General features: G+C 30.5%; 2 protein-coding genes across 2 annotated transcripts in view; both read right to left on the reverse strand.

The window, feature by feature from the left end:
* Positions 1 to 716: 716 nt before the first annotated feature.
* LOC130451324 (arfaptin-2) lies at positions 717 to 7,642 on the reverse strand. The gene is made up of 4 exons (XM_056790278.1): positions 7,122 to 7,642; positions 6,393 to 6,502; positions 5,716 to 6,093; positions 717 to 5,346 (listed from the first exon to the last, which is right to left on the reverse strand). Exons 1-4 carry the CDS (start codon positions 7,450 to 7,452, stop codon positions 5,194 to 5,196), a joined length of 972 nt encoding a protein of 323 aa, XP_056646256.1. The 5' UTR covers positions 7,453 to 7,642; the 3' UTR covers positions 717 to 5,193.
* A 2,958-nt stretch (positions 7,643 to 10,600) lies between these two features.
* LOC130451419 (uncharacterized) overlaps positions 10,601 to 24,460 on the reverse strand; it is a 195,779-nt gene continuing 181,919 nt past the window's right edge. The window contains exons 2-3 of the mRNA XM_056790417.1: positions 23,304 to 23,407; positions 10,601 to 11,569 (exon numbers count right to left, since the gene is read on the reverse strand). Coding sequence (XP_056646395.1) covers positions 10,784 to 11,569; positions 23,304 to 23,407 — 890 coding nt within the window. The 3' untranslated portion in view covers positions 10,601 to 10,783. The remainder of the gene's footprint in view (positions 11,570 to 23,303; positions 23,408 to 24,460) is intronic.

The following is a 24,460-nucleotide window of genomic DNA, read 5'->3' on the forward strand; positions in this document are numbered from 1 at the left end:
CATTTATATAAATAATGAAGTGGTACTCCAAATGCTAAGACCATATTTCTCTAAATTTTTTGTAAGTTGAATCAGGATAAGTTGGATATAATTGGGAATTTGGAAAAAATCCGGATATAAAATTCCTTTGTTGTTTTCGTGAAAACATGGACCAATGATTGTATTTATCACTATACATTCAGACATACTTTAAAGGTATATTTTGTTTTTTTTTAATATAGATGGTATGTATGGATCGATCGTCTATTACCGTCAAATTAGATTTGCATTAAATGTAGGTAACCTTACTAGAGTGCATTCCTAACGTGTCATACTTATCTGCAATTACTATTAAGATATGGTCATTATCTGGGTGTATTCCCTGAAATAGTGTTTTCCATTTGGTGGGTTGCTGCCTAGAGCCAACACCAATTTATTTATTTCTTTGGTCTAGGGTATTTCAACAAAACAGTTTAATAGGGACAAATAAATAAACCAAACATCATCAAATTTTAGAAAAATGACATGAAATACTTTTAAACTGTTTCGCCCGATATATTTAGGATTAGTTATAAAAATGGATTCACCTTTCATTGTTTATTCAGCTAATAATAAACTTTTGAGATACTTTATGGACGCACTATATAAAGTTATTTATAACTTGCAAACTGCGGATTAGGTAAACTTTGAATAAAATGAAGTTTTTCATATAATGTTGATGTTTTATTGCCTATAAGTCTTCTTCCCAAATAAAGAAAACTGGGAAATATTCGAACTATATACTATAATGACACAAGTACTTATTTAGTTTCATATATCATTGTTTATTTCTGATATCTGAGCATGTAGTCTTCGTTTACCCTATTTAGTACCCGTTTCCTCCAATTACCTAACAGCTGTGCTTCTACCCATTATCATTCTAAATTTGTATATTTTCTATTATCCACTGATTTCAAATTTGAATAATGAATTAAGACAACGAAAAATTGCAAATTATATATTATAAAAAACATTTTACATTGCTGGTGGATATTTTAACATAAAATTATTAAACATTAACGTTAATTTTAATGACTAGATAGTTAATGCTTATATGGTTTTACAATGGCGTAACCAAAGGTTTTTTGAAAGAAACTAAAACAGTATATTAGTTTACTAAGTGTTAACAGATACATATTTTACATAACTACTTATTTTCATAATGTTCATATTTAAAACTTTAAGAATGAAAAATGTCCACTATCTCTAAATTTGTTTCAATTATAAAAAAGCTATGAACTGATTCAAATAAAAATGAAGAGAGTGGAATTTCTATTTTTATTTTCTTAATGTAAAACTTTTTCCTTATGGCAGCTAATAAATAATTGCACACACATTGTGAAGAATGAAGTTACGAAATAGATGTCATCACATGTTTATACAAGAATAATTAAAGTGCGGATACATTAACAGGAAAGGAATAATTTGATACTATTGGATGATCCTTGTATCAGGTATTGGAGACCATCGTATGGTGATTCTTGGCAAGAAAAAATATATCTTATTCTTAAAAGGAAACAAAAAAAAATCAATGTATATAGCAGAGCAACAATTTTTTCTTTGTAAAATTGTAGAACGAATTTAACCACTTATGATCTAATATTTCTCACACATTATTATAACCACAGTATATTAATAGGTACTCTCACAAGGCATTATGCTTATGATCGCAATTTTATATTTAATAATTAGCATTTCTTAAAAAAACTTGATTGAGGTTCATCAATTTAAAGTGAAAACTTCCACAATTGGACTTTTTAACTATGTGGAATACTTTCAAATTTACAAATATTTATTATAATATCGCACTCCTACTTCAATAGTGCCATAACCTAAAAAAATTTAAAATTGACGTTTTCCGTACATTGTGTATTTTAATGATGTCTACAGGATTTAATAGTGCCATGTCATTAGTACTAACAGATTCGGCGTGAGGCGCTAAGTGTCACAATTACAATGAGTTACTGTATGAACCATGAACAAAAATAAAAAATCAAAGCTGTAGTGCCATAACGCACACTGTTTTTATAATAAAATAAATCTTCAGACGCAGATCAGCATAAAAGGAATACAAGTTTTATTTTTAAATATAAAAGTTGTAAGATACGAGAAGGAAAAACCTTTTTCCTTTCAAGTGAATACCTCATATAATAGTGAAGACTTCCAGAGGTGATTATAAAAAAAGAGGAAGAAAAAATGATTAATTTGGTTCTGATCCCGGCCTAAAAAGCCAAAGGTTGAGGCAAAGAAAAACTTATCTTTATTTGAAGTCGTACTTTCCTATTTTTAAGGCTGTGCTACATTTAAGAAATTAATTTTAATCTAAAATCCTCGTTCCGTGTTGCTCAATATCATTATTTTTTGATTACGTAGTTTAAAAACAACCTTTGTGGGCGAGTTTTAGCTTATACATTTTTGGGTTTGTTATTTTCTTACATTAAATTTAATTACAAATAGAGTGATATTTTGTTCTATTCGCCGTAAGTCCTAACTCAACAAGTTCAAATAAAACATATGGTCTTTTCAAAACTATAATTACTTTCATCAAACAAAAATATGTGGTTAAATTTGGTTCTATAGATATGAATGGTCAAAAATTTGTGAGGTGTCTTAATTCTAAATAATGAACAAACATAATGAATCGGTAATAAACCCAAAAAGTCCCAAGTATGTAGGTTCCAAATTTTCTTGTTGAGTCTTTATATTACATTCATTGTAACAAGAGAAAGTTAAACAGCAAATGATTTCCATATTTCAGTTGGATATGTTCTGTATGAACTCATTATAATACAAATTTTACAAATTAATAATCAATTTACATAAAATACACTCTCAAAAAAATAATTTATTTAACTAAAGCTTCAATGAATTTAAGGAATTAAGGTTTATTTGGTGATATGGTCATGGTGAAGGGATTTAGTATATTGTTGATGTATTAGAACCAGTTGTATCTATCATTTTCAATGCGAGAAAATTTTTTTGTGTTAAAAATTACCTCAAGATATTGAAATCGGCTCCGATCTCAATGTAATAGATCCTTTTTGGGATATAATTGATAGTCTCATGGCTTTATTAAATCCGCCATAAAATTTACAAGACCTATCTTTTAGATCGCAATATGGAATTCGTTTCCAATAAAATGAAAGTAGAAATGAAATTCTATGAACATCAAGATCTTAAGCTCTAATTGATACCAGAACAAGGAAAATGCGCAATTAAAATAAAACATCCCATTGCTTTTTAATTTTTGTTCCAAATTCCTTTTTGTCATTTTTTGGTTAAATCAATGTATTTCCCACAATAATAGTTGAAGTTAAAAAATATATTTCTATGTATATTTTAATTCCATCTTCACAGTAATTTTTTGTTCATATTAATAGCAATATTCCATTGTTTTATGGTAAATTCGTCAGGGCCGGTATTCTCGGGTCCTCACTTGTAGCGATATTGATGTCGTTGAATGAAAGGGGATCAAAATTTATTGTTGTTTCGATTCTCTTGCCCTCTCCTCGCAATAGGAACGCTCTCCCCAAAGAGAAGAGCTTTATTTCACTCTCATTCGCATGTGAATAGAAAATTCTAATTTATCATTTTTATGTATCCTAATAATGTTATAATTGTATATAAATCATTTATAATTGGAGTTATATAAGGAATTGTAGTAATGTATATTGGACTAAGAACTAAAAGAAGCTGAAGAAATTGTTGCAGAGCCCCATTGAATTGTTTTAAGAGACCTTCTACCAATACAACTCAGTGATGACCAATTTAAAAAAAATATTTTGGCTAACTGAAACTTTCAAATGTTTTGATACAATAAGAATATATCTGGACGGACCTGTAAAAACTACAATAGTAAGAACTGTTTTACATTTTATTTGGTTTTAATTTATATAAACTTATTACCAATATGTAGCTGCTAGGTATTTAACACAATATTGATATACCATTAAAAGTTGTTAATGCTTTATAAATGTTAAAATGAAGTGATTTCATTTAGTTATTGGCAGCATTGAAGTTTTTTGGTACTAATAACTACCAGCAAGATGTAGGTAATAATTATTGTTTGGGTCTCTCCCAATCATCAGTGAGTTGATGCTTTCACAAAATTATTGAGGTATTCAATAGACATGTATCTGGGATAATTAGATGAATTGACTGCACTCATGTTGCTCTATTTCATAGCTCAAAAACTGCTACTATAAAAAATGGTTTTAGATTAGAATTGCGTTTAATTGGCAGCACAAGTACCGAACTAGAAACTATTTTGACAAAATACGCTTATATCCGGTGTTGCCGTAACTAGTCGCTCATGTTACAAATTTGCGAGCAGATGGGCACATGAGAATATAAAGATTCCATATCGCTACCTATTAAATCACTCCTTTTGGTGATTGCTAGCTTGTCACAGACTTAAGAATACCGGCCCAGGAAGTGTATGTATACATATATAAAATAATAAAATAATCCTCATTAATAATTTTGTAGATCACACAAGCACTTCTTTCTATAACATTTTTCAACCTATAGATATTACTGACGCTGCTATCTAAATATTGAATGTTGTTAGAAATCTGCATTTCATATTTAATAATGTTGAAAAAATGAATTGCATACAAAGTGAAATATCAATTAATCAAGTAAGGAAAAGTGATAGATTAAAAATGCATCCCAGTTGTTTGGGATACATTTTTATTTAAATATTATTGCTGCGATTTTTTCATTATTTAATGAATCTGAAAGTTTTTTATTTTCAAATTTTCTGTATTAACTATTGTATATATAATTCAGAATGATTATTGGGAGGAAAGCATTTAAACCCAGTAGAGAATCATATGAAAGTATAGTAAATGATGTACAATTGTCTAAGAAAAGTGCTTCTCTTAAACCTTCTTTAATCCAATGTATATAGCAAGTACAATGTCCACTGCTTGATAGACAAAAATGGCATTTGTCTGAAATTCTGCATATTCTTACACATTCACTAGCTATACCTCAATACCTCAGTCTTTTATATAATGAAGTTTTTCAATATTACATAATTTCTATGTTATACTTTACCTACAAAAGGGTTCTTTAGTAAAAAAGCATTGTCAGTAATTTGATTAAATAATTATGAGTGAAATATTCAAAACCACTGAGGTTACGCCTATTGTTTCTGTTATTAAAATGAATCTACTGTTCTAACCATGAAGGAAATGTCGAGTTAGGAGTCTTAACTTTGATATTGAACTGTTTCAATGTCGCTTCCAAGGCTTGCTGGTTTCCAGAAAAATATGCTGAGATGGCATTGTGGAAAAGTAGCAACTGCTTGTGCATCACTTTAATCTAAAAAAGAAGTTGTATGTAACTCAAGTATCAAATGCTTGTTAGCAATTAGTTTACAAAATAATTTACTTCAAGAGTAAGGAGACATTGATGGGTCCACAGTCCCACTATAGAACAAAAATAATGTCACATGATGGATAATGAGGATTAGAATGTCATTTCCCCTTTACAAAGACAGTGACTACAGGATATTTTGAGTTTTACATTTAGAACAATTAGACAAGGTAACTATTATGATTTTCAAATTAAAACTCAAATAATATATTATTCCAAAAGTTCTTAACAGGTATAGTTTTTACACTGTACATGTTATTTTGGATTTCATATTATATGAATTTATTATTATTAGAGAAAATAATCACTACATACTCTATTCTCATCCAAAAATTTCAGTTTAATTGTAACTTCGGCTCTGAGTTTCATGAACTGTTGTCTATGTACTTCATAATTTTGTTGAGCCTCTTCCAGTCCTATTGTTCCATCTGGTTTAGTGGAAAGAGATTCTAAATCTGTGCGATAAGCATCATATTCAATTCTTGAAGCTTCATATTGTCTTATACTTTGAAGGGTATCTTCAATAGTTTTGTTACATAATGTGTTTACTGAAGATATAAAAAAATTGAGAGCACCTAGGAGAGTTTCACCATTTTTTGTGAGATTCCTTTGAGTTTCACAGTTATATAAAAATTCTTCTTGAAGCTCTGGGGACTTCTGAGCAAGATCAGAAAATGCTTCACCCAAGGCATGCTGCAAAATAAATGAGAAATATTTAAAGCATATGACGTTACAAATAGATTGATTCTATTCACACTGCAAATTACAGAATAAGAATTAATTATTAGAACCATTAGAAATGGTTACTAGATTAGCCAATTGAAAATTGACAGTCAATAAGCTTCTAATAGGTATTTTATTTTGTAATGACAAATTGAAACTTCACAATACCAAAAAGAAATTTATAATTTTTAATTATTTCCAAAGGAAATCTTGATGGAATTGATAAAATTAATTATATAAATTAACTTATTTGTAAGCAAGTACTTTACCTGAGTCTGCACAACATGATAAAAATGGTTAGTTAATATTCTTGTTAATCGAAGAATATTAATATATTTTTTCTGAGTGTCTTTCAATTGTTCTATTCGATTTTCCAATTCTGAAACAATAAGAATGTCAATTATTTTTATGTATCACAAAAAATAGTTATATTATATGGGAGACAATGTTATTTTTATCATTATATGTCAATTTAATCGTTTTTGGTCAGAATAAATTTTTTTAATTAAAAATATCTATTTAAATAATGTGAACAATGCATTGGTAGACAAAAATACACTAAAAGTTGTTATATGTGGCTGCTTAATTTTACTTAGTACTGAATTTCATTTTATTAATTACACTATCATATCTTTATATTAGTAGATAAATGAAAATATAAATAAAATAAAAATGTAAGCCAACTTCCTGTTTTCTTTAATAACTGATATTTTAGTAGGCATTTGAAAAAAAGTAATATTAAAAATGGAACAAATGATGTTATTGAATTGAATATATTTGATTAACAATTCACATACCTATGAAACATTTATGAGTCATGAAATGAAATTTTTGTATTGTACAAAAATTGATTACTAAATATATATTATTTATATATTAGTATATAAATAACAAATCTCAATTATCAAAAAGTAACCAGCTATAGGCTTGAAACTGGAGATAGTTGGATATAATTAATAACTTAATTTTGGATACCTTTTAAGGAAATAAATAATTACCTGCATCAACTGTTCTAGAAGATTTTCCTAATTTTTCAAACATGATCTGTTTTGTACATTTGTAAGTAGATATGGACCAGTTTTTCAGGTTTTCTATTCGTGATGAATTGTTTCTGAACAAAGTTGAATCATCATTTGATATAGGAGAATTGAGTACTGATGGAGGATTGCTACCAGTAGATAAGCTCGTTGGGGCAGATCGAGGTAAATTAGAGTTACTTGAAGATGATGGCAATGTATTTGTTTTGTTCTCATTTGGTGGCGTATCTTTTAACATATCATGAATACTGGTTCTTTCACCATTTGCTATTGGGCTACTAATTTGCGACATTTCTATAAAACGCTTACCGCTTCTAATCTATATTATAATTATAGATAGACGCAATGTTATACTATAAATCACATTTGATCACAACACTTCGTTTTATAGAGGTATCAGTCTATTTTTTCACATTAACCTTGTATTTTCATTACAACTTCCAGCTACAATTCAAGTGATAACAATGACATTTGATGTTTCCAATAAACTTCGAATATAACTACGTGCTCCCATCTATTGTCGGATTTGTATATTATGTGAACATTTATAAGATATTTAATTACCTGAACAGTTTTTAAATTAATTGTAAATAAAAGTTTCTACTCACCTCAATATTCTAAGTATGTATATAAATCCAAGTTATTTAATAATTTAACGAATAATAAATAGTAAGACGAAGAAATCTAATTTATCTGAAACCTAGTTTTAAGGTATCTGACACAGATGACTCTGGTAGATACTTATATATTTTAAAATTAAAAACGGGCATCAGAGATACGAAGATTATAGATTTTTGTTTTCAACATAATATAAAATAATGTATATTTATTTCCTCTCTATCTGTTTTATTATTATCGATTTTCGCAGGGCTAATGTTTCCTAAAGCTCTTAGAATCTTCATAGGCTGCTTAATTGATTATTATACTGGTGACCATGTGGAGCAGTCTATATCGGTTGTTGGTGGGTAGAAGTATGGAGAACAACCTCTATTATATGAAAAAGTGCCCATTAAAATGTTTTCAATACGAGCAACGCCATATTTTCATCAGGGTAAATTATAAAGGAAGCGCCAAATAATATTTATGCTATGGATAACTTTTTGTATACCACAATTTTTTGAAATTTCCAATATTGTACTATAATATTAAATTTTTTAAGTCGGTATACTTCAATTCATCTACAATTGCTACATTCATTCATTCAAACCTCTTTTTTACACCAGCACAATTTTGGAAGGCTTTTGAGCATATCACTTTTTTAACATTTCTCCCATATGAAATGTTTATCCTCCATAATCGGTAGAAATAAAACTATAAATTACTAGATTCTTCTAAGTGCTTCAGTTCATACAAATGTGGTGGTACTGAGTAAAGAAATTAAATGAAGGACGAAGATATAGGAAATTCAAAAACTAAAGATACGGATAAAACGAAAGATGAAATGAGGAAATGGATAAAATACCATGTTAATTATAAATAATGTACCAATATTCAAACCAATAATAAATCGACATTAAACTGAAACATGGGCCATTTACTTTTATAATATATTGGTAAATTCAATCTAACTCTCATATTTACCCTTATTTCTGATCGAAACCAATATAATAGAAATTATACAGGATGTTATTAATGTATAAAGTTATTTTCTATTCCACTGCTGTTAGCATATAAAACTTTTCAAACGATTACGACTTAACATGCACAAGGAATTGTTAGACGGTCTATAAATCTATTTGTGGTTTTGTTCATTGTAGTTCTGTATCATGTGTAAATCGAGATCTTCTATGCAATAAAATCTCAATAAAATTCAGTTAATTGAATTGAGTATTCTTGTTTTTGTTTATTGGCTTTGGAAGCCATCAATTAGTTAAATTCTTTTTTGTGGCTGTTGAGGTAACACATCAACTAAGAACCTCCCTTTAACATGATTTCCAATCGAAGTTAGTGATATTTTATTTGTTATTGTTACTCATTTGCTACTTATCTTTCACTTTTTACGTTTGAGTATATATACAATTATTCAAAAATTGGTGCAAAATGAACTTATATGTATTGCAAATCTAAAGCCCATATATTCGTCATATTCGAGGCGTCCTACAAACTCAATGCAGCAGTTATTTTGTCGGACAAATTTTTTTCGAATTTCTAGTCATATTACCTACCGAATGCAAAAGCAGCAGTTTCGGAAAAATTCATAGATAAAAATTTTGTTGCGCTCACCGAAAGGGAGCTAGCTATATATATGCAAAGTTTCAAGTATTATTACCCATTAAGTAGGAAGGGTTTTCTATTGTGAACTATAATTATTGGTGAAAGTGAAACTAATTTCCATACGACAGAAAGCATTTTTGAAGAGGGATATCCCGATCGCCCTATATCCAGAGAGATTTTAGATAAGTTTTAACAAACAGGTAGTGAACATGATGCCAAACGATAGGGTCGACCAAATATGGGTATTGATAAACCAATTGATATATTTGCAGAAATTGTACTAAGCCCTTCTTTTTTCACAGTACAAGTAAGGTCTACCTGTGTCAGTCATAGCAAAGTACCCAGGGTGTTGACCAAAACCAAATTTCACCCATACAAATCAAAAATAGTGCATCAACTTTCAGGTGACGACCCCGACTGGATTCTGTAATTCTGTGAAAATAATATGTCCACTACAATTCTCCAACAGCCAGACTATGTAGAGACAATTTGTTTTAGTGACGAAAGTAACTTTTTTCTTATTGGAAATAAGAATAATCAGAGACCACATAGTCGTGTCTCTTTTTTTGAATTTTAATTTAATCAGTGAAGTATATCTCGAGATTTTTGAAAATATAATTGAAACGTCAATTTTTCAAATTCTGGAAGATGGTGCATACTGTTACTTTGCGGTAAGACATTATCTAGATGAGGAATATCCCTTTAGAATGATTGACGACGCGGTCCAATAGATACAGTCACTGTACCTTACACCTTAAGACTTTTTTCTGTGGGGATACCTCAAATCTAAAGTTAAAGTTGCAGCTCCTGAGAGTATAGACGTTTTAAAATAACGAATTGTTGAAGAATATAGGGCAATGTTCCCTGTGAGACGTTTTATCCGAATCACTTGTCATGAGGTCGCATTAAATATAATTGGTTTTAGTTGCTTGGTGACATTACCGATGCCTATTACCTCACCTGTTGCCACTAGTAGAAAAGCTTACGATAGTACATTTTCGCGCTACAAATTAGTATCACCGTTCAAAAGAAAATAGGGGACTTAGAAGCACTATATATTCTCCAAGTGTACAACAAATTTCTTTAAATTCAGTTTTGTTAAGCTTGATAAAATTGTATCTTTTCTCATTTAATAATGTTCTTTGAAAAAACCTAATTTCATATTTTCAAATACTCTACAGAGAGGATGAGTCTATTACCTAGGAAAAAATCTAGTAAAACTCCAATTGAATATTTTATCTCTTACTTTAATAGAAACATGTGACTCAGTCTTCATTAACACAGAAGGAAAATTAAAATGAGAAAAGTCAAAGCTCTATACAATGAGGTATATTGACTTACAGATAATTATTTACATTTACGTACAATAAATAAGAGAATAAATAAAAAAAAAGAGGAAGAAGCGCGAGTCAGTCAGATTCTATATTGGGATGATTGATGTGTTTAGCATCGGAGACAGCCATAGATATGTCAGGAAGTGCAGTGGAGTCGTCCCATTCCCCGTGAGTATATCCATCTAACGCGTAGTCCTCATCATTAGTGGTATCTTCAGATGGTGTGGTAGTTGGTGTGGTAGTAGGAGTGGTAGTAGTAGGTGTGGTAGTAGGTGTCATAGTTGTGGTGGTTGTCTCAGTATCTATTCTTTTTCTAACGCCTTTTTTCATCTTCTTTTTCCTTTTCGGATCACTCACTAAAGGTTTGTCACTATTTAACTTATTTTGTTTCTTTTTATTGTTCACATTTCTTTGGCACAGTTCACTGTCTTTATCATCGTCACACTTATGAATATTTCGATTTTGCGCCTTATGTTTCGAAACATTTAGTCTTTTTTGACAAAATTCGGGGTCGTTTTCGTCATTCGAACATTTTCGTTTCTTCTTACGTTTCCTTTTTTTCGGACAACGCTGGTGAGAAGGATGTATTTTTTGGTTTGTATGTGTTATGGGGGGACACACATGGCCGTGGTGCCTCATTGGATGCAGTTCTGGGGCTACATTTCTTGTGAGTACTAGAGTATATGATGATAGTTTTCCCAGCGGTTTTCGAGCTCGTAGGACCACCTTCCTGGATTGACCCCGTTGGTTCAGGGCCAGATAAAAAGTCCTCTTTTCATTTGAGTATTTACTGGAAGAGTATGTATTGTAGTTAGATTGTTCGATGGTCTCATTGAAAACGCATTCGTCTCCAAACTCTCTCTGAAACAAATAAATAGAATAGGTTAGTTCTAATAGTTTATTTTCAAAAAACTTTTAAACATAATTTGTAAAATATTCTAAAAGCAGTAAACTTGAAGGGAGGCCTCTAGGTAATAGTAAATTGTGAGAATACTTAAACAGCTACATTCTGACCCATCAAACCTCTCAAAAACATTGAAAATTTAGAGTATTTTTGAGAAGATGCAATGAAAATAGGTCAATGCAAAAGAGAATTTATAGTCCTGGAATAAAGTAATTTTTTATTCCGTCAAACCGCCCACGTATATTTCTTTTCTTCCAATAACGAATTAATTTATGTAACTCTGAACATATTGTTGACCCTCTCTCTTATAGGTCACCAGCCAAGTCTATTCGATATAGTTACTCATATCCCTTAAAAATATGGCTTTCCATGAATGATTGTTGAGGTTAGAGGACTCTATCGAATATATTACTGCCTAAAGTATTCAGTGCCAATAACAATAACTTTAATTTTCAAAGCCCAATTGCAATGAAATTAGCTGTAACTCATTCGATTAAAAATGTTCCAAGTCCGTATAGTTATTTAACTTTCTGAGGATACGTATCCTGTAGTTTTAAATATGTAGGCGTTTAAGGAGGTACATACTCGTATTTTCTTGGTTAATTTAAAAGGTGTCACGTCACTATTATGACATGGTATGTACGTGTAAAATAAACTTTTATTAGGTACCGACTGAGGAGGGTTCGGTATCTCAAATTGGTTGCCCTTATAAGGTATAAAATACCTCCTAAAGTATTTTGACGTAGGTACATTGTCTCCTTACATACAGCGGGACCGACTTACTATTGGGAATGATTTCGTTTTATGTGGTACACATAATTTGAAAGTTTTTTTTCATCGTTAGTTTTGTCTATACCTAATAAATAAAATTTATATATGATGCTGTTTTTTAAATTACCACTTTTGGAATAAGGAATAATATTACTAAATTAAAATTATGCGTTTTCTCTACTACCTACTACTATTCAAACTAGTAGTAATTGGCGCTTAACTTTATTAATAGGTATGATGAGAGGTTGACTTATAGAACACTTCTTCCAAATGATGTATTATTCACTCCTAGATATGCGAAAAGTGTTGATAGGAACTTATGAGATTATGCATATTTCTATAAACAAATTAAATAGCTTTTGTACCGACATTTGGAAGAATCTGTATAGCTTTTTGCATATTTTTTAATTTTTTTATAGCTTCTGATGTATGTATTATCATTTCGATGTATTATACTGTCAAAACTTGGAAAGTATGAGGCCTTTCTTCTGGTCAAAATTTGTAATTGTATTTGGATGCTGATCATTGGAATCACATATTGATTGGTTAATGGTTTAATTGATTCAAATTGTGAGATAATGTCAATGTCAAAGGAGAACTCGTTTTGCCTTTGATTCTTGCCGTTAACTATTAAGTAGGAATTTCTCGATCTATTGAACATACGTTACAGTTAGACCAACACTTACAATTACACTGTCTGTCGTACGTTTTGATAACCAAGGTATCGTCTTCAGAGAGAGTTTTCCTTACGGGATGCGCGTCAGATAGTGTAATTGTGATTGTTGGTGTTGTGGTATTGTATAAAGTGGGTTCAGTATTGTTACCTATAGCAAATATAATTGATCAACTAAATGCAAATTTCCGAATATAATGACAATAATTAATTACCAATTCACTAAGTTCACTTTCGGTTTCCACATAGTAATCAAAACGTGTCGCAGATATTGAAAAATATAATGTTGGTGTAATGACGCGAAGTGTGTGCGGTTAAAGATAATTATTGATTATAATATTCTATTCTACAATTTTTTTTAGACAAGTTTTCTGAAATGATTGTCGAATTCTTTCCGAAAAATGAGTTTATTTAATGAAACTCAAGTATGTATCATCGATATCCTATTATAACGCGGTTAATGAAACAGAAAATATGTGAAACTCTTATATCGCTTTTAGAATATATTTGCCCCACTTATAATTAATTTATTATAAAATTTTCAAAGATTTAACGTGCCGCGATTTGCTTTTCTTTCTTATTCACTGGTGCCTCCAAGAAATTCGCTCACACTGATAGTTGCATTTCCGTGGTACTCTGATGCTCAAACAATCGTTTACAGTTTCGTGGCAGGTAGACATGAACGACGAGTTTAAGTCATTGTTTAAATTTCAAAAAAATTTCGTTATCCATTTAAACGGGGTTTTAAATGAACAATTCGTGATAACTAAAGGAATGTACGTATGTATATGAAATTAATTTCAGGTCGCCCTGTATATTTAAAGACAACTGTTTTTATTTTTAATAAATTGGCGAGGAGATAGCCTTTTAGAAACGTAAGTAGATGTAATTGTCCATAATACTACTAGCACTAGATATTCATATTCATGCTGAATTGAAACATCGGGATCTCATTTATGGTGTTATGTTATTCTTATCTGGGAATCTGCAATAGCACTAAAAATAAAACTTGTCAAAGGAAATCACTATCCCGCTGTCTGTAAATTACAAGGAGGAATGTATAATGGGGGTTGAATCTTTGATCTTATCTATATGTATGTATGTATATAGATATGTTCTCTTCGTGCGACATGGTATAACTTTATCCACTATAGGAGGCGATACTGATATCTATCACAAATCTCATTCTACAACAGATTGTGTACAAAAAGATAGTTGAGTGATGAGGTATGAGTTTTTATTATACTTTCATTTCGATTGCTTGAAACATAAAATAGTCTGAGTGGTAATTTTATTTATTAGAATTCAAATCGACTGTGCAGAAGATAATTCTTTCTCACTTACTCTTTAAATGTTATAATTAATTATTTGTTAATAGGTAGTTTAGTAGAATGAAGATTGGAAAAAAAATAATCTGAGTTAACTGAGGAAAATAGAATAGTTTTTTTGGATTCTCTCTTTTCCTGGAAACAAAATTATTGAAGAGAAATAAGAAATAATATTCCTTTATTACATCACCTACCAATAAGTTGTTGTTAATTTTTATTTAGTACGAAAATTAATAAATACTGACCCAAATGAAGAGGAAGGAGAAAGCGGTAAGGACATTAAACGTACCAACAACGATGACAATCAACTAATTGTAAGTAATTTTTCGATATTTAATTTATTTATGTCATACTAGTTGTTGCTCGTGGTTTGCTCGTATAATCTAGTATAATTCTCAGAGACAATATTATAAAAATTACTGGTAAGTACAGGTAATCTTAGTTTATGTTTAGTTTAGAAAAATAATATGTATCTAATAATAATTCTTAAATATTTCACTTCTTTTAATGAGTAGTGTCGAAAAATTATTAAGTACATATATTACATATTTTTTTGCAATACTAAATTAATAAATTTTTTGAAATCGCTACTAACAAACGTCACGAAGTTTATATAAATTTCTATACCCTGTTTTGCACGGTTTGGTAACTTTTCCACAAATATTTCTCAATGCGTACTTACATTTGTAACGACACATTGGAGCAGCAAATGTTGCTAAATTATTTGGAGAAGAATAGTACTTCATGCCCCTAAGTTATACAGGCCTGACTATAAAATAAAATTCGATAGTATCAATCTTCAGCCCATTTACTATATTGGGTTATAAATTGAAATTGATGAAGTTTTCATAAACAACTTTATCTTTTTTCCCCACAAAGAATTATAAAAATACTAATAAATGTGTTTATTATTTTTCAATTTCTAGCCTAGACATAAAAATGTAAGTATCTACCCTTCGATGGTTGCATTTTTAAAAGAGCTGAAATACTTATTATTTCGTGATCTTAAACATAAAATTCTAAGATCCTAATTTAAAAACTGACGGATTTCCTAGTGTAAAAGGTACCCATAATTTTCATGATTATATCTTTATCATTTTAGTCGGTGTGATGTCAAATCAGTCAGTTAGTTAGTTAGGATATGTTCTTTTATATATTTAGAAAAAAAATATATTTTAAATTTGTTTGTTTGAATAACATTAAAATCTCATGAATGAAAAATACACGACTTTGTTGTTATAGCTAATATCTCGATTCTTTTAATATAGATTGTATTACATTGGTAATAACTTTGGGAGCCAAAGAACTTTATAAAATCCTTTAGATACATTTGGGAACATAAGTTGTAAGCAAATACAAGCACTATTTGAAATATAGCTCCGATATATGACGTCAACGTGCTGGCTAACACAAATCATCTAGCCAGGATAGTGTTGTGAATTTTCGAATACAGCTGCAGAATTTTTCAGTTCAAATTTCATTTTGTTCTTATAAATTCTTTGTTGTCAGACAGTTGTTGGTTTAAATTTATTTTGTGGTGCATAAACTATCAACGGCATCGGTATAATTTCTTGCATTTCATCCAGTTTGTTAAACAAACTGAAGCAATAGTTAATAATCAAATATTTCAATATTTCATGTAATACTTACCATAAATTAACAAAATCATTAGTTTGTATCCAGATACCTCTGATATTACTAATATTTAATTCAATTTGCATACAAATCAGTGAATCTTGTGAAAAATATTCTCTTTATATTCTTCAATTATCTACAATTAACTATTTAATAAAACGAAATGGATAATTTTTATTTGCTCATCAAAACTGAGAGTGTAACAAGTTGGTAATAGAGCTTCAAGATACAAACAGTATAATGCAAATAACATTGTGTAAAAAAGGTAAAAATAATCTTCAATCAAATAATAATCAAATAATTTTCAATCTCAATGCGAAACACTCGAGTTAAAAATATGAAATATCCCAATTATCTCGGAAGCCATTATGTTCTAGAATAAAGAGGCAACAATGTAAATACCACCATAATACTCGTCCTTGTTACGAAACCTTTTTAGATCAACATTTATAAAAACCGTACCACCGGTAAAATTGGACCAAAAAATAAAAGTGAAGTTACATAAATTCCCACCAAGCTGAAAATCAGTGAAATTGTCTAAAATATAATTAAAAATAAAATATTTCCCTTTCATTCCCATGTATGGGAAAATTTTTATTCAAAGTCAAGGTCAAAAAATGGGTTTTTCGCGGTAATATGTATCATAAAAATACCTTAGACGTATCAATACTCTTTTTCCTACGAGCCACCGTTTCTGAGATATAACGATTCAAAAGTTGTAATCGTCATATGCATGAGTACGTCATATAACTAAAAAAACTATTTTCCTTCTTTCTCAAAACCAGGAAAAGCTCAACATCAATCGGAAATCTATATTCATTCAATTATGCAATGTGTCAAAATCATGTACTATTTTTACAGTCAATAACAGGCTGTGAAACGACATCTGCATTTTACTGGAAGGGTAAATAACAGTTTTCAAGATGGTAGAAAAAAAAAAAGATTTAGTTTAATATGCTAAGTTTTTGTAAACAATAATTCTAATCGACTAGAAGTTATTACCAACGGCATTCGCTTTCTTCTTTCTATGTAAGGAGCTCCTGAAAAAACTACCTTCTTAGATAAGTACCTATAAACATGTTTCGTTAAAAATACTAAAAGTAAAAAACAAGTTCAATTGGCTTGTCTTCCTACATCCTCAGTTGATGCTCATCCACATCTTTCTCAAGTATATTACAAGTTGAAGTGTGGCTTGGTTATCAGCTAGAGCCTACAGACTGGGGTTGGAAGTTGGACAACAATACATTAGAACCCCTTCAAAATTTACTCCCTCCTTCGCCGGAAAAACTGCTGAACACAATTTTTTGCAACTGCAAAATGTGGTTGCAAAAAAGGCAGACTATTTTCTTCTCTGGTGTGTACACCTGGTCACGGCCGGTCGTGATCTAATAATTGAATCACCAATAGTGGAGGATCCGTTTGATTCCAACGAGGCGACATGCGATACATCGCTATTGACGCAAGTTACAGTCCCTCAGAATGAATATGAAGAAAAAGAAGAAGAATTTGAAAGTTACGTTAGTTAAATTTCACAACTTTTTTTAGATTTAAATCGCTTTTATCTTTTCCATGCTAATTTCCATTATTTTGCAATAGTTTTAAATTAAATTTGATCACAACAGACCCGTGGAATCGACCTACTAAGGAAACCATGTTAAAAACGTGCTAAGTACACTACCTCATAGGTGGCATGGAAACGTGTGCATGACGATTACAACTTTTACAACTTTTTGAATCATTATATCTCAGAAGCAGTGGCTCTTACGAAAAAAAGTATTCATACATTTTTTGTAGATAATTTTATGATCTATAATTTTTGTTAAAGGTATTTTTATGATAAAACTTACCGTTTTGCTGAAAATTGCGAATATACTAATTTTTTTGACGTTTGACTTGAATAAAATGTTTCTATACACGGAAATAATGGGGAACTTTCAAGTTTCACAGTTGATTATATTTTAAACACCTTCATTGATTTTCAGCTTAGGAGAAATTTATATAACTAAAGTCTAAATTGACCAGACCGTTTTCGAGAGAATTTGAGGCATTCCATACTGTGTATATTATTCCCTTCATATAAATTTATGTTGGCTAACTTCATTTAATTCAAATTAGAACTGACCCATATATTTTGTTATTTCAGTTCCAAAAAAACTATGATGATACATTCACTTGTGCATTTTGTGTAATCAACTTACTATAATGCGTTATTTCACTTTGATATATTTGTATTTTTTTAAATTCAGTTTAGTATATTTATATTTATCAAATTTCGCAAAAAAAATGAGCATTAAGGATTTGAATCCCATATAAGTGAGAGAAGGGCTAGGCAAGGAAATGAGGAGAGATTTTTATCTTTCCAGCGAGACCAATTTATGAGATAATTCTGATAATCTTAAGCTCTGTGGATCTTTATTGTTGGTTTATGTGACAGTTCGGTCTCGATATAAGAGGATTGAGTCTCGAGTGGGAATGATACGGCCTAAAGAAGAATCGACGAAAGACAACGGACAATTTACATGAAACAAGCGTTAGGCGGTATCGTTCTATTTTTTTCATGGAAGTGTTTGAGGGCAAGCCGGTCATGAGGATTTCTGATCATTAATTACTATATCAGACAAGAATTTCATTGTTTCTAACATCCTGAACACATTTCGGATCTAGAATAATATATTTCAACATTGTTTTCCTTTAAGAATAAATGAAGGTAGTAAACATTTTACTTTTTATTGAGATAATTATGTGTTAATTTTATTAATCTACCACCGATAAAACCATACATTTTTTGAATGCACAATGTTTTAATGTCGCACGTGAAAAGTTTTCGGTAGGTCAAATAAAGTGATTAATCGAAAATCGCGAACTTGTGATTACCTAATATGCTCAAATATTATTACTAAAAAGGGCAAAATAATTTTTGCCATTAGACAAATTACTGATGTGAAAATAAATTATTATTATAAAAGCGTGGGGTGCTTTGTATGTCAGTTTTGAACAACTTTGTGTTTGGTAACCAATAGATCTTAATCTGAATCAGAGTTCGGAGCTGTCCGAATGATTTTTTCGATTAATGAAATTAAACTATTCTCACTTTTTAGTTTGATTATTGCAAAAAGTTTAAATTTTTCCAAACTATAATTTATTCATTACTTTTTAGTGTCACCAGCTATAAAAGCATGTTATAAAATCTATTCTTTAGTTTGATTATTGCTAGAAGTACAGTTTTTATTTTTTTAAACTATAATTTATTTTTGAGTTTTTAGTATAACTCTAAAAGTGACCTGGTCTGGACCAATCAACAGATCAAACTTCAATCATTCTCAGAATAAAATTTTTCGGTAGATGTAAAGATTGAGATCTTGACACTATAAAAGTTTTTTCGAAAGGTTAATAAAAATCGGAAAACCCTGAAATGAACAATCTATGGTCGCAAGTTAATGCAAGGCTTTCCTGGCTTCAGCCGGGAAAATTCAAATACTGTTTTTGTTCTTCTGGATCGATGGTTTATTTTGTCTAAAAATCTATCAAATTTTCCTCGATTTTCCTATAAAAGAATTTATTTTTTTTGTCATTCCACTCAGTTTTATTAGATTATTACTTAGTTTGGTGGACTCATGGTTATTTTCATTAATTTCTTATAAATCATTTCATTATGTTAATTGAACAAATCTGAGCCCGTTAAATTATTCAATTAAACGGTAATTATTATTATTTGAATTGATCTATGTATAAATATTTCTCCATAACGTCTATTTTAACAGAAACAAAGGCGGGTGGCCCTTTTAATGTCTCATATTTCATCCTCACCTTTCTTGCAGTCGTAATATACGTTAAATTATCTAATTGCCCTTCACGTTCCATGACTAAAAACTATTTATACGCTCGAGCTATTAAAAATATGTAAATGTAGGTACTAGTAAATATAATCTTATAAAATAATGTCTATAGTCAGTAGTTACAATGTATTTTTTATAATAACCAAAAATATCTTTTGATTTTGTGCTATATACAGGTTGTTAGAAATATTTCTACGGACGATTAATATAAATTTATTCTGTAAATTCTATTAATGACATTTATACGAGAATTAGCAATATTGTAACTCCTAAATACGTGGAACTAGCACACTTTGTGTTTCAAATGCGTAAATAGAAACTTTCGAAAGACCTTTATAGAGTTTCAGGATACGTTTCGAAATAGTATGAAAGTTGTGGATAACTAAACAACTATGATTTTTTCTTAAGCCTCACTCAGTAGCTTTCAACAATAAGTACCGAAAGTCTCAAGAAGAATTTGAATTTTTGTAGAGTATGTCAAGTGGAAATTGAAATAATCGAGTTTGTAACCCTTTAAACACAAAAAATGGAATATTTAATAAAATTGGGGTGCCACCTATTAGTGTTTATAGGCAATTCGATTAAATGGAATGAGGTAGTACATGACAAGCTCTCTCAAGAAATACTTAAATATTTGAGTAATTATCGATAATTATTTTTTATTATAGATACCAGAGCTACTCTGTATATTATGAGATGTCATAAAACTGAAGGAATTAGGAATTTATCAAGAGAAAATCTGCGCGCTATGATCATCTAAGATTCCTTTGTACAAGTGAACAAAAGTTTATTGAACGATTACAAGGCGAATTTGGTAAAGAAAGTCCTTCATGAGTCACTGTGTTCCGCTGATTAATGTGAATTAAAAAGTGGATGGATATCTCCTGGTAATGAGACACGTGCTGGTATGTTCTGTTCTTAAATTACTGTTTAAAACATTCAAAGAAGTATGATCGAAAAAGACCTAATATTTACCTATATAACATGATTGAGGCAACTCTTGATTTTTTTATCCATAACAGTAAATTCAATTTTACATGGTAATCTTCATGTGAAATAAAATGATACTTGTTGCTGTCACGTATGTTTAACGATTTTCGAATGTAAAGCTAGTAAGAATCGCGCGGGAAACGTTAGAAATTTTAATTAATGGTGGAAACCAAATTTTTTTTTTAATAGCAACAGGTGACGACACATACATACACCACCAAATTTAACATGCAGTTCTTGGAACAGTTAATATTCACGGGTTAATGTTGCATCACGATAATGCATCGTCCCACACTGCACATCAGGCAATTGAATTTTCGCATTAAAATAATATATAAGCCTAATTTGGCAATGTGTGATTTCTGCTTATTCTTTAAACTAAGAAACATTTACGTGGTCGACATTTCACGGCGTAAAATTAGATGAATGAAAGAAGCTTTTAAGTTGTGGCTACAAAAGTTCGTTAACGTTGGTGGTGAGTATGGACATAAATAAAATCATTTTCCTAAAAAGTTTTGTTTTATTCTCAAAATAGCGTCACATGTGTCTAAAAAAATCTATTTTATAACCCCTAAATGTATTCATCAACTTACGCCAGAACAAAAATAAAAACTATACTACTATTTTATTTGGATGGAAACAGTTGTAAGAAATATTTAAAAACTATCGTCTCAATATCTCAATAAAGTGGAACATGGTCGCACACCCATGAATCATCCCATATAATACCCCAATTAATAACAGTCACAACAGATCGGTAGATATTTAATGGGATCTTTTAAAAGGTGGCGACAGTCAAATTGATCGCACAAGGATTTGTATAATTAATAACAATTTTTCAAATGATTTATAGAACAAAGCGTTCAGAAATTTTTTCACACTCAAAAAAAAAATAAAGAGAATTTAAAAGCTATATATGTTAGAAAAAAACAAATTACGGAAAATATACTTATTACATCAGAAAGTTAGAAGGAAGAAAACTAACAAACATATATAATGCTCCGATGACAGGAAACAAGGAAGGAAAGAAGGAAACAAGACACGATGGAAACGTTGAACAAATTGAGCTGGGGAATACTGAAACACCGAGCTAAACAAGAGAATTTGAAGTATTTCGAAGAAAATCAATGAGATTAAGCATATAGAAAAAATGTACTAGAGAAATTAAAAAAGAACAAAAATAGTTAAATGGGACAGCTGATGAAGATATTGAAATGGATGTTAGTGATTACTCCATAGCTAACACGTTTTGCGTTGTCATAGATAGACTCAGATTCGAATTAGCAAAAATTTTAGCTTGAAATTTTCATTTCGTATAAAATTGAGTGACTATTAACTATCGATTTTAAGTGACGAAATGCTTCATGCTTTAGTTGATTCATGTGCGGAGTCAGACCTAAGGAACCATTTTTCATATGACAATATAATTGATGATTTTGTAGTTAAACTGTGAGTGTGATAAAAAAATATGTTTTGACGTTAATCCTCACAATTTATTTATCTGCGGTAATGAGAAGAAATCATTGGGTATCAAATAAGGACTGTATGACCCATTGATGATGACCCATTAATTCGATGTTTTGACTGTTCAAAAACGTTTGTTTGAACTGATATGTGAAAGCTCGCATTGTTGTGGTGAAGAATGAACCGTTTTCTACAAATGGTTTTCCTGATTTTATCGAACATTTCCTGCACACACATGCTGGTGTGCCATTCAGAGCTGATCGTTCTAGATTGGTCTAATGGAACGGTGGCGACATGTTGAGTTATTCCGAAAAAACAGGCGACCATTTGCCTCGCAGTGTTTCGGGCGCGAACAACTTATTTTGGATTTGGCTCGTCTTGAAATGCCCTTACAGTCGATTGTTGTTTATTTTAGTATTCATATGAATAGATCCATGTTTCGTCACCTGTCATGATCTTATAGACGTTTTTTGAAGCACGCGATAGAATTGCGATTGTCAGATTATGCGGTATCCAAGGAGAGCAAATTTTTTTTGACAGCTAAATGTTGATGCAATATTGAATGTATGCGAGTAGAACTAACGCCCAAGTATACCTCGATATCACGGTATGTCACATGATGATCTTGCAACATCGATCTTTTCTGACATAAAAGCCTATTTTGGACGACCTTCACGAAAGTCATTCTGTACCGAAGTGTGACCATGATTAAATAATGTCTTCTAGCAGTTCTTTTCTATGAAAATAACTGAGAGTTTCACACAGTTTTCAAATGATAAACGTGAGATTTTTTTATTGTAATTTGAATAATTGTGAACTAAGGTATCGAATTTTAGAGGTTAGTGAGGCGGCGGAAGTTTATTAATCTATAGATGGCCGATCTGTAAATTCGTCACTACTACTTGGTATCTGTTTTTGAAGAATAGTAAAACTATTTGTGAACTGCTAATTATATTGAAAAAATTGAAATAAATTTTGTGGTAATTATACTTACCGATCCGTAAAGCAATCCACATCTAGCCATGCACAAATACTGACAGGTAGCTACTCCTTGAATCTTCATTTGGCCGATACCAACTGTCGTTCGCTGTAGTATCGCTGAAATTAAAAGGGTTCTGGTCAAATATTTGGCTATAATCATGGTATTACACAAAAAAATTTTTAAAAATGAATTTATTGAAAAAGTCATGCTATTGTTGAAGCCTCTTTAGATTATTTCACTGTTGGCACAACTGACTTTATCATTTCTCATTTAGTTTGTTTATAGCTATAAGAGTTTCTACAGAAAATTCATCCTCGGGAAGGTTTCAAACTTGAAACAATTCCAAACTCACATTCATGAAATCCTCTGTAACCTGGTCTGAAACATGAATTTATGAGTTATATTGAACAAATATGTTCTTATATCGCTGTCGATGGATGTGCTTACCAGTTCTTGTGCTTAAAAAACCGAATTATCATAAGTCGTACTGATTTATCATAAATTTTTTTGGAAAACTACAGCTTATAGTGTGCAGAAATCTTGCAGGAATAAATTTGGGTTGAAATTCAAGTACTCTAAACTGGATGTACATTGCTAATTTGAGACCTATCATACGGAGATATTATTTGGAATAGCCGAACCAACCAATGCAGGAATGAATGGGATCGAAACACCAGATAGGAAGAAAATATCATCGAATGGTACACATCGGTTCGTAAACAAAGCAAAAAAGTGGGATTGAAGTGCACGTTACCAAACACTCTGTGAGTATGTAAAAAGTCACAAGCATATTTGAAAAATAATTTACTGAATTTGGTAAATCCACTCAATTCATATCAAGAAAGGAAGAAATATAAAGGCAGAGTTAATAATCATATCTGTTATCCAAGTAACCATTAAAGCGCTGAGTTCTTAAGACTACTCGACGAACTAGGCAGGGCACACTGGACTAGAAGGAAATGAGATGATAAACTAGTAAAAAAGGGGACCTAAACATTTTTTTGGGAGGCCAGAACCATTGTGTCAAATTATCACCGTTATAAAAAACGAAGAAAATATTGGAATAGAAGGAGAACAGAGTAGGGCTGAGACAATCGAAGACACTACCGGGAAACTTACTAAAAGCGAACGGAAGAATGCATTAGCCGGAGGAAATCTGTATTAATAAT

This window comes from Diorhabda sublineata, chromosome X (genome assembly GCF_026230105.1).
Source record: "Diorhabda sublineata isolate icDioSubl1.1 chromosome X, icDioSubl1.1, whole genome shotgun sequence".
Taxonomy (NCBI): Eukaryota; Metazoa; Arthropoda; class Insecta; order Coleoptera; family Chrysomelidae; genus Diorhabda; species Diorhabda sublineata.